Below are 13,731 nucleotides of genomic sequence, written 5' to 3' on the forward strand. Positions count from 1 at the left end.
CAGAATGGAGCCATCAAGATTGTTCTGACCCTCTCCCTTTCTATCTTCTGCAGAACCCTCAGTAGAATTGGCAAAGAAGGGAAGGTATAAGCAAGTCTGAATGCCCGTGGGTGGGCTAACGCATCCACACCTAAGCAGGCGGCACCTCTCCCACGCATCAGTTGGATTACAGAGCACAAGAGGACCTCCAAGGTTAATGGCATGATTTATGTACAATACTATTACTACTTAACTATTCATCACCAGTGGACGTATAAGAGGAAGCGCACACCCAAACTTAACGAAAAAAGAGGCTGGAATCTGAGGGTGCTGTCATGGACTCCGAAAAATACCGTTAGCCGGTAAGTAACTAGACTTCATTCGATCGTCCATGACAGCACCACCTGAGAGAATTATAGAGAGTAATAACTACTTAGGGAGGGACTACAGCCTGCAGCACCCTTACACCAAAGGAGAGGTCTGCGGAAGCACCCAGGTCTAGCCTATAATGACTATAAAAGGTGCTCGGAAAGGACCAAGTAGCCGCCTTACATATTTGGTCAATGGAGACTTCCAATCTTTCGGCCAACAAGGTCTCCATGGCTCTGGTGGAATGCGCCCTCAGCTTCCCAGTTGCCGATCTGCCCTTTGAGGTGTACGCTAGTGAAATAGCCTCTCTAATCCACCTGGCTAGTGTGTTTTTTGATGCTCTAAGACCTTTCCTAGCGCCTTGATGGGAGACAAACAAGGCATTATTCTTCCAGGGATCAGTAACTGCCAGGTATTCTAGGAGACATCTAACATCTAGGGTGTGTAGTTTCTTTTCCTTCTCGTTAACTAGATTAGGGAGGAAGGATGGAAGGACTATTTCCTGTGTCCTATGAAAACTAGAAACCACCTTAGGCAAGTATGCTGGATCGGGCCTAAGTATTATCCTATCGTCTCTGAATTGACTATAAGGAGGAAACCTGGATAACGCATGGATGTCACTTACTCTACGAGCTGACGTTAGTGCTACCAGGAAGGCTACTTTGAGGGACAGGCTTTTTTTTATGGAAGCTGATGAGAGGTTCAAATGGAGCCTCCGTCATAGCTGTGAGGTTCAAGTCTCACGGCATGAACCTATCCTTTACTACTGGTCTGGATCTACTTGCCGCCTTAATGAACCTACTGACCCAGTAATTACCAGCAATGTTGCAGCTAAAAAGGGCCACCAAGGATGATACTTGTACTTTAAGGGTACTGGTGGGAAGCCCCATGTCCAGACCTTTTAGTAGGAATTCTAAGATTTGAACTATTGGTGCTGATTGTCCAGCAACTACCCCTGAGTTTTGAAGCAATCTTTTCCAGATTCTAACAAATTTTGGTTGTAATGATTCTTCTACTTTTAGATAAGGTGTTAATCAAGTCTGGGGAGAAACCTTTATATTTTAGCAGTGACCGTTCAAAATCCACGCCGTCAGATGTAGGCCAGCCACCTGAGGATGGTAAACTGGGCCCTAGGATAGGAGATCTGGGATGTCCGGAAGAATCCATGGATCGGACACAGACATGGTCCTGAGGCATGAGAACCACGCCCTCCTGGGCCAAAAAGGAGCTATCACTAATCGTCGCCCTGTCTTTTCTGATTTTCCTCATCACCAGGGGTAGTAGAGACAGGGGAGGGAAGGCATATGCTAGCCTGAAGTCCCACTTTATCAGAAAGGGTCTACCGCCGGAGGATCCTCTCTGGGATTCAGTGAGCAGAATTGCCTCACTTTCCTGTTCTCCCTGGTGGCAAAGAGATCCACCTCTGATTGTCCCCATTTTTGTACAAGTCGAAGATGGAGGTTTTTAGGGACCATTCCCCTTGCAGATTGCGGCTTAAGAAATCTGCCGTGTTTTCTCTTCCTTTTATATGTAGAGCTGTTAAAGATAGAAAATGCTGCTCTGCTAGTTGGAACAAACGCTCTGCTACATTCATCAGGGGTCTGTAACGAGTCCCGCCTTGGTGATTGACATAAGCCACGGTGACTTGATTGTCGGAGAACACTCACATGTGGTGACCCTGCAGATACATAAGGAGCTTTTTAGCTGCCTGCTCCACCGCTGTTAATTCTTTCAGGTTAGATGACATTTCTACCTGATGATGCTCCCATAGGCCCTGGACCAAAATCTCACCCATATGAGCCCCCCAACCAGAAGGGCTTGCGTCTGTGGTGACTATGCGGGATATGTTATACTCCCAGGGCACCCCTCTGGATAAGTTATTCCTTTCTAACCACCACTCTAGGGACTCCCTCATGTTCCGGAATAAAGTTAGCTGGCCCTCCAGGTAACCCCCAAGGACTCTGATGTAATAAAACCTCACCCTGTAGTTTCCTTGTATGAAACTGGGCCCACTGGACCGCGGGGATACAGGACGAGAGCGAGCCCAGAAGGGACATAGCTTTCCTGATGGACATGGTGGGGTTATTGGAAGTGTTCAGGACCTGAGAGTGTAGGTGATCTAACTTCTCAGGAGGCAGACGGCATTCCTGCTTCTCGGAATCTAAGATTAGGCCTAAGAATTGCTGGACTTTCATTGGCTGCAACTACGATTTTTTGATATTTAGCAGCCATCCTAACCGCTTTAGAGCAGACATTGCTCTTTGTAACTGCTACAAACAATGTTCCGCTGTTTTGCCTATAATAAGGAAGTCATCCAGGTAAGGGACCACCAGAATATCTGATTCACGCAGATGGGCCATAACCTCGGCTATAACTTTAGTAAATACCCGGGGAGTGACTGCCACACCAAAGGGGAGGCCCACATATTGGAAGTGTTGAACTGACCCATCTAACTGAACCGCCACTCTGAGGAAACGCTGATGAGCTGCATGAATGGGTATATGGTAGCAGGCGTCTTTTAAATCTAACACCACCATAAAGCAATTTTTAAACAGCAATTTTATTGTGGAATTAATTGTTTCCATTTTGAACGGACGTATGATCAGAAACTCGTTGAGGGCTTTAAGATTAATTATAGTCCTGAAGGAGCTGTCTGGCTTACGGACTAGGAACAGAGGGGAGTACAAATCTCTTCCCCCCTTTCCGCCTCCGGCACCTCTGTCAGGACCTTTTTGTGGCGTAGATCATGAATCTCAGCCTCCAGGGCAGCCTGTTCTGATGGGGAAGATCTGAGTGGGGCAACCTTAAATCTCTTTCGGGGAATACAGGAAAATTCTAGCCGTAGTCCCGAGGCCATCAACCCCAGGATCCAGTTGCTACTGGAAATTAGCGACCAGGCCGGGTAGAAGGCAGCTAGCCTCCCTCCTACCGGAGCAGCTAGTCATTGGGGTGGCTTTATAGCTTCACGCGCTAGTCCTTCCTGGCGCCCCCCTCCTCCAAACATAAATCCTGTACCTTTCCTTTTTTCATCCCATCTGCCTTGATCTCTGGACGACCTTCTACGGAAATATCCTTTCCTGGTGAAGGGACGTCTATAAGAAGGGTTCGGCAGACTGGGGAATTTCTTTTCATCATCCCCGGCTTTTTCTAAAAGTTCGTCCAGCACTGGACCGGATATTCTCCCTTACATGGAATGGAACAGAGTTGAGATGTGGCCTGGATATCTCCGGGCCAACACTTCAACCAGAGAGCCCTTCGAGCTGCATTCGATAATCTTGCGGTCCTGGCTGCCATCCTTGCCGAATCCGCCGAAGCATCGGCTAAAAAGGCAGCAGCGTTTTGTATGATCGGCAGGGTCTTCCGGATGGATGCGCTCGAGGCTCCGTCTTTCAGCTGAGAATCAAGCTGATCCAGCCAGATCATGGATCTGGCTGTGCAAGTAGCAGCTACTGCTGGTCTTAGAGCACCAGCTGACATCTTCCATGTTCCTTTTAGAAGTGAATCCGCTTTTTTGCCCAACGGATCTTTTAAGGAGGCCATGTTGTCAAAAGGTATGGAGGATTTTTTTGGGCTACTGCTGCGTCAAGCTTAGGGGCCTTGTCCCCTCTGCTTACCAACGGGTCATCGAAGGGGTACCGCCGCTTGAAGGCTGGTGGTAAGGTGCCCCTTTTTTCAGGCCTCTTCCATTATCTGTCTATCAGACTCTGGACTGTTATTTAGCGGGAAGGCCCTGTGCTTCCTTGGATCTAGTTTTGTGTCCGCTACCTCCATGGTGGACCTTACTGATTTGACTAGCCTGTCCATTTGGTCTAAGGGGAAGCATAAACGGCTAGAGTCTTCCTCCGAAGATGAAGAGGCAGAGGGCTCTGAGGAATTTTCGTCCTTCCTAGGGGCGGCCGAGGACTCAACCGGAAAAACTAGCTTCTCTTCTCCTAGAAGATTCCCCTTGTGATAGGGACTTTAGCGAGTCTGTCATCTCTGTCCTGATTATTTCCCTCAGGCTTGCGGTGAAGTCAGTAGTTTCTTCCGCTTCCTGTATAATCGGGGGGAGAGTGTAAAGGTCTGCCAGTCTAGCCATGGACTATCGTTTCCTTTTTGAACCCTACCGTCTGTCGCACGCACGGCTGACAACTTTTTAGGGTGGGCATCTGGCAAGGGGCAACTACAGAGGGCACATTTCCTATGTTTGTTTACCAGAGCTTTTCTTCCCCTGTGAAAAAAACATAAGGGAACACTGCATCAGGGTTATTTCAAGGAGATCTCTTACCCAAGCAGTAGAAGCAGGTACCGGATCACGGAGGGAGGCAGCTGAATCTTTCAGCTTGGAGGAACTTCTGCGGCTCTGCCTGCACGTTCGTCCTTGTTTCTTCAGCTGGGAGCTTGTATGAGGCCTGTCTCTTGGGGTGTGGGTGCTCCTGCATCTTGTCCTGCTGGTCTATGGGGGCTTCTGTCGTATTCATCGCTGCAATGAGCCTTCAGAAGCACCCCAGCAGCGTCCCAGCTTGTCTTATATTGCCTCCTCCTAGACATCCGGGTCAGCAGGGTTCCGACCAAGGGCACCTCCCACCTGGGACCCTCCCCGCCCTGCGCTCCGGCCCCCCTCCCCCCCGGCCACTGCACGCGACCCAGGACAGCCGCTCTCCCGCGGCGCATACGAAAAAGCCGGCATTGACTTCCGGTTTTGGCGTTCCCGGCTTTGCCCCTTCCGCCGCATCACTTCCGCCGCTCAAATGAGCCCACGGGACCGCAAGATAGGGAGCTGGCACAGTGCCCCTGGCCCAGCATGCCTCTAGCCCCCCGCGTGCCGCCATGCACCGCTGGCTGGGCCCCAAATGCAGGACCGGGGCCGCAACGAAGACAGGACAACGGGGGGGGGGAAAATGCACCAGGAAGGGCCCGGGGATTACTTACCTCCGGTGCTGGCACTCTAGAGACGGCTGTCCTCCGGACCCTTGCTCCACCTGCTCCGCACACTGCTGTGGAGACCTGCCCGGCCCCACCGTGGCGCTTCCAGGGACCCCGCACTGACCGAGGTAGGAGACCCCCCCCACTACCTGGGTCGGTCAGCCGGCCTGGGAATTTCCTGACGATCCATGACGGACGATGTGTAGGGAACCCTGTCCTCCAGGAACAGGAAACCACTGATGCGAGGGAGAGGTGCCGCCCTTTTGTAGCTGTAGGTTTCCTGTTCCTGAAGGGCGGATCCCCTCTCTCAGGTGGTGCTGTCAAGGATCAATATTCGATCATCCACCTTTGCATTTTGACCACTTGTGAATCGGTCCACCTCTGGATAGCCCCATATTCTGGTTAGTATCTGAAAGACCTCGTGGTCTAGACCCCATTCTCCCAGATGAATTGTTGTTCTTCTCAGGTAATCAGCCTGTAGGTTTACCGCACCCCTTATATAAAAGAGAGGACAGGGAGAGAAGGTATTCTTCTGCCTACAAAAATATTCTGGCCGAGATTGCTTTCAGATCCTCGTGCCTTGTACTTCCTTGATGACGAAGGTGGGCAACTGTTGTCATGTTGTCTGAGCATATCTTGACGTCGGATACCTGGACAATGGTTACTGCTAGTCTCAGGACCTCCTCCACTGCTTTCAGTTCCCTGAAATTCGAGGACCTCTGGCTTATGTTGTCTGACCAGCATCCTTGCAGTATGTGTTAGGCTACCATGGCTCCTCATCCTTTTCCGCTGGAATCTACCCTTATAGTGACCGCTGGGTCTTGTGTCCAGGAAACCCCTCTGCTCAATTTTTGTCTTGTAGCCACCATGTTAACGAACTCTTTACTCGAGGTGGAATTCGGATCTTCCTGTCTAAGGACCCTGGGGACGTCATGAATCCAAGAACCGACATGGCTCATCTTAATGATACTATTTCCTTGTTCCGCAGCATTCTTATATCTTCGCCTTTAGCAAGACCTGTTTCTGTCTAGGCAGCAGACATCTGGCCGTGAGAGTCTAGAAGTACTCCTAAGAACTCTTTCGCTGTTGCCAGAACCACATCTGATTTCTTGTGGTTCACTATCCAGCCTAGTGATGATAGGATCTGGATTGTCGTCTGTATATGTTCTTGTAGCATGGGTGCAGGTATGGGACTATGCATATGTGCTGACATCTGATGTAAGCCATGACCTCGGACAAGATCTTTGTGAAGATCCGTGGGGCTAAGGACAGCCCAAACGGGAGGACGTTGAACTGATAATGTTCTATGAGCGCTTCCCTGGTATTTGCGAACCTCAGGAATCTCCGATAAGTTGGATAGATCGGGATGTGGTCATATGCATCCTGTAGGTCCATCATTGTCATGCCGAAATCTTGTCTAATCAGAGGTACAGTTCACCTGATAGGTTCAGTATGGAATCTTCTGCAGGTTATGTAGCAATTTAGGTTTCAGGTTGATTATGACCCGATGCGATCCATTCGTCTTTTCTATGAGGAATAGGTTCCAGTAATGTCCCCTGTTCCTTTCGCTTTTTGAGACAATGGAGACTACCCTTGCGGCTAATAGATGATCTACTCCCAGTATCAGAGTGGACTGTAGCTCTGGAGAAGAGACGTGTGGTCTTTAATTTGTTTTGTGGATATGAGGCAAACTCTAACTTTATTCCCTCCTTGACTGATATTAGAGTCCATTGGTCAAAGCAGATTTTTTGCCACTGCGAAAGGAAGCCCGAGATGTGACCTCCCACTGTGATGGCGTCATTGCTTCTTTGGCCTCTGGGAATAGGGAAGAAAAAGATTTTTGTCCTTCTCTCCCTTTCGGGTAGCTCCAGCATCCTGACTTGCCCTTTCCTTTGTACGGAGGAGCCTGTTCCTGTTGGGAACAGAAGGGTCTCTTCCTAGGATTTCTAGGTTTTGGTAAGGTCTTTTTGTCTGAAGCCTTCTCCAGCAGCTCGTTAAGGGCAGGACTAAACATGTACTTCCCTTTGAAAGGGATAGGGCACAACGTCATTTTTGACATTATATCCCCAGTCCAGGATCTCAGCCAGAGTGCGCATCTCACGGAGTTTGATAATCCCGACGATCTTGCCGCCACTCTCACCGATTCTGCAGAGGAGTGGTAGGGAAGCTAGGATATCTTCTCTAGGAGTACCTGTTGATAGGTGTTCCTCCAGTTGTCATAGCCAGCGGTACATTGATCGAGCCACACAGGTGGATAATGCATTGGTGCTTAATAAAGATGCTGAAGTTTCCCCATGATTTTCTTAGTAGTCCATCCATCTTAAATTCCAGAGGGTCCTTCAACTAGGAGGCAACCTCAAATGGTAGTGTGGTCTTCTTAGCTACCCTAGCAATCTGGACGTCTACCCTCGGAATCTCTGACCAGCATGAAGCTGTCTCATCGTCTACAGGGAACCTGTTCTTCATTTCTGCTGGGGTGGTCAGCCTCTTTTCTGAGGATTCCCACTCCTCAAGGACCAGGTCCCAGATATTTTTATGAATGGGAAACACTTGCTTCTTTTCAGATCGGAGTCCCCCGAACATCTCCTCCTGTACCGTCTGGGCTGTCTTTTCTTCCTCGACCTCCATGGTTCTCCTTACTGCCATGAGGAGTTCCTCTATAACCCCCGAGAAGTAATATCTCTCCTGTTGGGAGCCCTCTGGGTCTAGAAATAATTCACCCTCCTCCAGAGGTTCATCTGGGATTGATGCTTCCTCCTGAGAGTCCTCGTTCCCTTCTTCCTCTATATCAAGCTTTCTCTTTGCTTCTGGAGGGGCACTAAGAGGATGTAGGCTGAGAAAAAATGGCCATAGAGGATTTAATCTCCTGTTGGATCAAGCCTTTAATTTCTTCCATCAAGGATGGTTGCTCTTCCCTGGTGATTCTCTCTGCACTCCTTGCATAAAGCTTTCTTATACAAGGAGGTCAATTTCTTTGCACACACTGCACATTTTCATGAAGTCTTAGACTTGCTTACTAATGCAGGTTCCTTGTCCCCCTAAAATAAAGGGGAGAAGGGATCATAAGCTTCTAACCTGTATCAGGAAATGGACACCCAGTACCAGAGTACTTACCGGGACAGGGTTGGTGCTGGGGACTACAGATTCAAAGCGTGCAGAAACTGACATCTCCATGTTGGTTTACCAACATGTCTCCCTGTCCGGGGCTCTTATGCAGGCAACAGGACTGCAGCACCTGTCCTCTGGTTAGAGGACCTCCTCCCTCCATTGTCCAGGTGTGTGTGGGGAGCCTGCCGACACCAACCGCACTGAAATCTAGCCATGCGTCCCAGCATGGAACACAAAAAAAGTCTATGCGCTGAAGCCGGTGGACGTCTGATGTCATATCCAGCCGCCGGCTTCAGAACCGGCAGTCCTCACGCATGCGTGTCTCGCGAGATAAGCAGTCACCAGGAGGGGCTGGAGAGCTCTGAGAGGCTTCCAGCCAAAGATTTCTCCCCCAGACCTTGCCCGAAGGTGCTGACTGGAGAAGGGGGTCCCGAGTCCCAACGGAGAAGGGATCATCACTCGGGGAAGAGAGGAGAGTCTGCTCCCCAGCTTTCCAAATTTCCCTGGTGACTGCCGCCGGCACGGCACCTCTAGGATGACCTCTCCATCCCTAGTAGGGACAGGAAAAAAAAAAACACTGAAGGGGGAGAATGTGAGAGGGGTATTTAACCTCTTTGTTATTTCCTGTCCCTATTAGGAAAGGGGTAACATCCTCCAGGTGTGCTGTCGTGGCGGGTTACTATAGAAAAGTGTTTTTTGAAAAAAATTTAAAAAAATAAAAAGTACAAAATAAAACATCAAAACTCACATTTGGTATAGCTGCGTTCAGAATCGCCCGATTTAAAGAAAAAAATAAAAAATAAAGAAGGATTAACCCGATCGCTAAATGGCGTAGCGAGAAAAACAGTCTAACTGCCAGAATTATGTCTTTTTTGGTCGCCACGACATTGCATTAAAATGCAATAACGGGCGATCAAAAGAACGTATCTGCACCAAAATGGTATAATTAAAAACGTCAGCCCGGAACGCAGAAAATAAGCCATCTAACCCGAGATCACGAGAAATAGAGATGCTACACGTATCAGAAAATGGCGCTTTTTTTTCTTTTTAGCAAAGTTTGACTTTTTTTTTCACTACTTACGTTGCTTTTACACTTGCCGTGTTTTTGCGGGCCATTTTTGCAGCCCCAATAGATATCTATAGGGTCGCAAAAACGGCCAGCAAAAATACATTGTAGCACTGTATCCCGTATGGCCGTGAAAAAATATCGAGCTTGCTCAATCTTTTTCATGGCTTACGGACACGGCCTCAATTATACCGAAAAAACAACGTTACCTTGCTTTTGCGGTACACCGTATTTGCGGATCGCCTTTTTTCCCCCTGCTATTTGTTATAACAGGGAAAGATGGCGATACGAGAAGATTTTTTGCGGCCTGTTTTTGTGGGAGACCGCAAAAATCACGGCAATATGGCCTGCAAAAATGGGCAGCAAAAAACCCGGCATGTGTAAAAGTAGCCTTAGATAAAAGAACCTAGACATGTTTGGTGTCTATGAACTCGTAATAACCTGGAGAATCATAATGGCAGGTCATTTTTAGTATTTAGTGAACCTAGTAAAAAAGCCAAAACAAAGACCAGTGTGGGATTGCACTTTTTATTCAATTTCACAGCACTGAAGATTTTTTTTCCCCGTTTTCTAGTACACAACATGGTACCTTGAAAAAGGTCTTCGAACCGAAACATTGCCACAGGAGGCAGAAAACAGTGTAAGCCTTTTTTTTTTTTCCACCATTGTCTGAGGCGCTGTCTTTTTTATCTATTGTTATGGAACTTGCTCCAGGATGGGCTCCCTGGTTTTGACGTGCGCCTCTACAAATCTGTCTTAAAGACTGACGCTTATAGGGAGTGGTTTAACTTTTTGTTTTTTGGTATCGGTAAAATCAATGGAGTCATTCAAAAGTACAACGCGTCCCGCAAAAAAAAAAAAAAAAACTCAGGAAAAATAAAAAAGTTATGGCTCTGGGAAGTGAAGAACGAAAACGCAAAATCGAAAAAAAAAACTCCGGGGTTTAGGGGTTAAAAGCTATGTTCACAAGTTAAAGGGACACTGTCACCCCCCGCTGGTGTTTTTAAGTAAAAGCCACCTTGTACAGCACTAATGCTGCATTCTGCCAAGGTGGCTCTTTTATTTAGGGTACCTTCCACTGCTGAAATAATAGTCTATAAAATTGGTCAGACATACCTGATATTTGACAGGGGGGCAGGTCTTTCCCCATCTGACACAGATGCCTAACATTCGTCATTCATGTCTTCCTGCATTTTTGGATCCGCCTCCACATCGCTCTTTTCAAATTCTGGCGCCTGCGCTGTCCTATTTATTCTTGGGCATGAGCAGTTGCCGCTGCCCGTCCTCTCTCATGACTTCCAGGCCTTCCTATTGCACCTGCGTGGACGCGTGGCTAGAGATCCCGCCCCGCAGTCGCTTATGGTTTAATCACACTGCGGGGCTGGGAATCTCAGGCATGCACAGTAGTTATGGGGGAGCGATAGGGTCCCTTTAATAAAAGCCGCTTTTTATAATACCAACAAAAGCTGTGAGATTTCAGAAATTTCAAGAACACTCTTTTTCCCCCCTTACTTACCGGTAAACAGCTGCTTTGTTGAAAACTGCAGCATGTCAATTTTTTCACCCACAGACAGCAATGAGTAAGTACAAAAAAAATAAATAAATAAATAAACTGACATCAGTTATGCAGTGTTTTTAGTGAGAAAAAAAAAAAAAAAAAAAAGCATGTATAGCAGGATGTGAAACTATTTTTGAGATTTTCCCAAGTGTACTGATGAAGGGGGCATGAGACCTCTGAAACGCGTTGAATAGAGCCACTGTGAATCTATGACTTCACTCTCCTGGAATTAATCCTTGCGGCAGCGAGGAGTTTTAACTGCAAATTCCCATTGATTGCATAACTTCTTCTGGTCACTGAGGACCTGTGGATCTGCAGCAGCTGCCAACATATATGCTATCTCATCCTAACCAGGTGAGCAAGATTCTTGATATATTTTTTCCTTTGTAACGTGGATAAGACGCTATTGCGCTTTTTTGTCTCCCCATTCCTTTGCAATAATCACTATATACATGAGAAAAGGAACAATTGGTAGGTGGCTCTTATGATAGCGAAGATGAACCATAATAGGCATCTCATACATACCAAACTCATTCACAACACCCCCTTACCTTTCCAATATAATCTCCTTTTCCAGGATCATGTTGTCACTGGTGACTCGCTCCCACTCAATTGGAGTAGGATGAAGTCCAGCAGCGTACATTGGTGCAGAATAGTCTCTCACAAACTGGAAGACATTTTAGCAGAAGTAAGCCATAGAGGAAGAGCAGTAGGGACACTAATAGAAAAATAGAAATTAAGATTACCTGCAGTTTCTGCCTTCTCATGTCTGTACACTGTTGCTGCAGTCTCCATGAGTTATATTCTGCTGCTGGCTGGCTGCTACACGAGACTGGCTGCCAGCTGTGACATCGCAGATATGAAGGTGGGCATATAACTCTGTGGGTTAGCTCCCCACCTCCAATTTTCTTGCTTTCAGGGAGAGTCTCGTATTGCTCAGCAGATCTACCCATACCTTCTGTAGGGAGCTCAAATCTACCATCTACACAAAGGGTATTTAAAGCAGACTGGTTCATGGTGGGTTCAATATTGGGCATTTCAAACGTTCTATTGTCTTCAATTGCAGAAGGTTCTGCTGGTGGCGCATAGGGAGAGCCATGTTCAGATGTTTCTGTGGGAAGCACATATATCCTTGTGTTACTTGATCCTGTCACCATGGTGGAGGGAACAACGTGTGCCATTGGAATAATCTGGCTTCTGATTGGCTGAGTGGAAGAACTACCACTGGCATTGCGGAAATCTACAAAAAGTTTAACACAGGTTGGTGACTTGGGATCCTGAAAATCTATATCTATAACAAATGAGGATTTATATAATGTTGTGTGATCGCACCTCCTGTATACCAATTGGGCAGTATTACCCCTTCATATGGGCTTCATATGAATGCCCTCAAACAAAAGGTTTTAGCAAGTGACAAGCACAGGATAGGATCATAATATCTGAACAGTGAGCTACAATGAATCCTAGAGCTGGCTACAGTAGCTGTGGGGCAGCTGCACTCCAGCTGTTTTTTCTATTTCACCTCTGAAGTGGTGCCACTAATGCAAGTTCACTGACCCTAGTATTATACTCTCCAGCCGTTATCATCGCTGCTCTGGGTGGTCTTCTACAGGTTATGACCTGCGGGATGACTCCAGTGATTGTTGGACGAGCAGGAGGTCACTACTCAATGTAAGTCTATGAGAGCCAGAAAGAGGTCAGAAACAGGCTCTCATAGACGTACACTGAGAGCTTGTGACCGTCACCTCGGACTTCCGGTAAGTCACAAGGTGGTAGATTAGTACTGGAGCTGGGAACAGCTGAAGATAGTAGCTGGGAAGTTTAATAGTAGGGTCAGGAAACTTACATTAGTTATTGGCATCACTCTAGTGCTGAGAAAAAGAAAATGAAAAACACAAAAAAAAAAAAAAAAAAAAAAAAAAAAAAACAGTTGTAGACACGAATCCGGAGCACGGAAAACAGTGGTGCAGCAGGAAAACCAATCAATCACGAAGGAAGGTCCTGCTCCATAATATCCATAAAAATTATTTTTTATTCATAATTCATTAAGAAAAAAAAAAATACTATATACCTCCCCATAGGGGGATTGTGACATTTATGCCGATTGCTTCAAAAAGATTTTTTTTTAATGAATTATGAATAAAAAAAATTTGTATGGATATCAGGGAGCTGGACCTTCCTTTGTGCAAAAAACAAAAATGCTGCAGTGCTGCTTTAAACGGACGTCCATGAAATATATAGAAGAGCCAAGTCTACCAGGGATGTAACCACTAATTGCAGTGGTTCTCTGCCACAGCTAACAGTACATGGGAGACCGGAACTGGGTTTCCACTTGGGACTTTCCTTTTAAGAAATTGTACATTCTAACTTACCATCAGCACGCTGAGAAATTCCTTCAGGAAGACTGGAGACGATCTGGGTTTCATGAGATGCCGAAGCTCTAATGAGGGGCTTCACTGACATCTGAGGAGTCTGCCACTCAGTGTAGGAAGAACTGTTTCCAAGCTTAGGCTTCACTGCTCCCATGCCAGGACCTGAAGAGAGTAATAGCACGTTTTAGGCTGTGTGCACACGATGCAGATCTGCAGCGGTTCCACAGCGGATTTTACCGCGCAGAAACGTTGCATATCCGCATTGTGATGTACAGTAGCCTTAAAATGAATGAAAAAAAAAAAAAAAAAAAACGCTGTGCAGACGCTGCTGATTTTTCCACGGTACAAAATCCGCAGCATGTTACTTCTTTTGT

The 13,731-nt window shown here is 47.0% G+C and overlaps 1 protein-coding gene across 6 annotated transcripts in view; it reads right to left on the minus strand.

The window, feature by feature from the left end:
- The window catches only part of CEP85 (centrosomal protein 85), a 193,726-nt gene that overhangs the window by 175,455 nt on the left and 4,540 nt on the right, over positions 1–13,731 (minus strand). For 5 of the 6 annotated variants that reach the window (XM_073564674.1, XM_073564667.1, XM_073564648.1 and 2 more), the window contains exons 3-5: positions 13,358–13,519; positions 11,732–12,225; positions 11,537–11,652 (exon numbers count right to left, since the gene is read on the minus strand). In XM_073564674.1, the coding sequence (XP_073420775.1) occupies positions 11,537–11,652; positions 11,732–12,225; positions 13,358–13,519 (772 nt within the window). The remainder of the gene's footprint in view (positions 1–11,536; positions 11,653–11,731; positions 12,226–13,357; positions 13,520–13,731) is intronic. The other variant, XM_073564658.1, reaches the window with a different exon arrangement.

This window comes from Dendrobates tinctorius, unplaced genomic scaffold (genome assembly GCF_039654945.1).
Source record: "Dendrobates tinctorius isolate UK_male_01 unplaced genomic scaffold, ASM3965494v1 ptg000015l, whole genome shotgun sequence".
Lineage (NCBI taxonomy): Eukaryota > Metazoa > Chordata > Amphibia > Anura > Dendrobatidae > Dendrobates > Dendrobates tinctorius.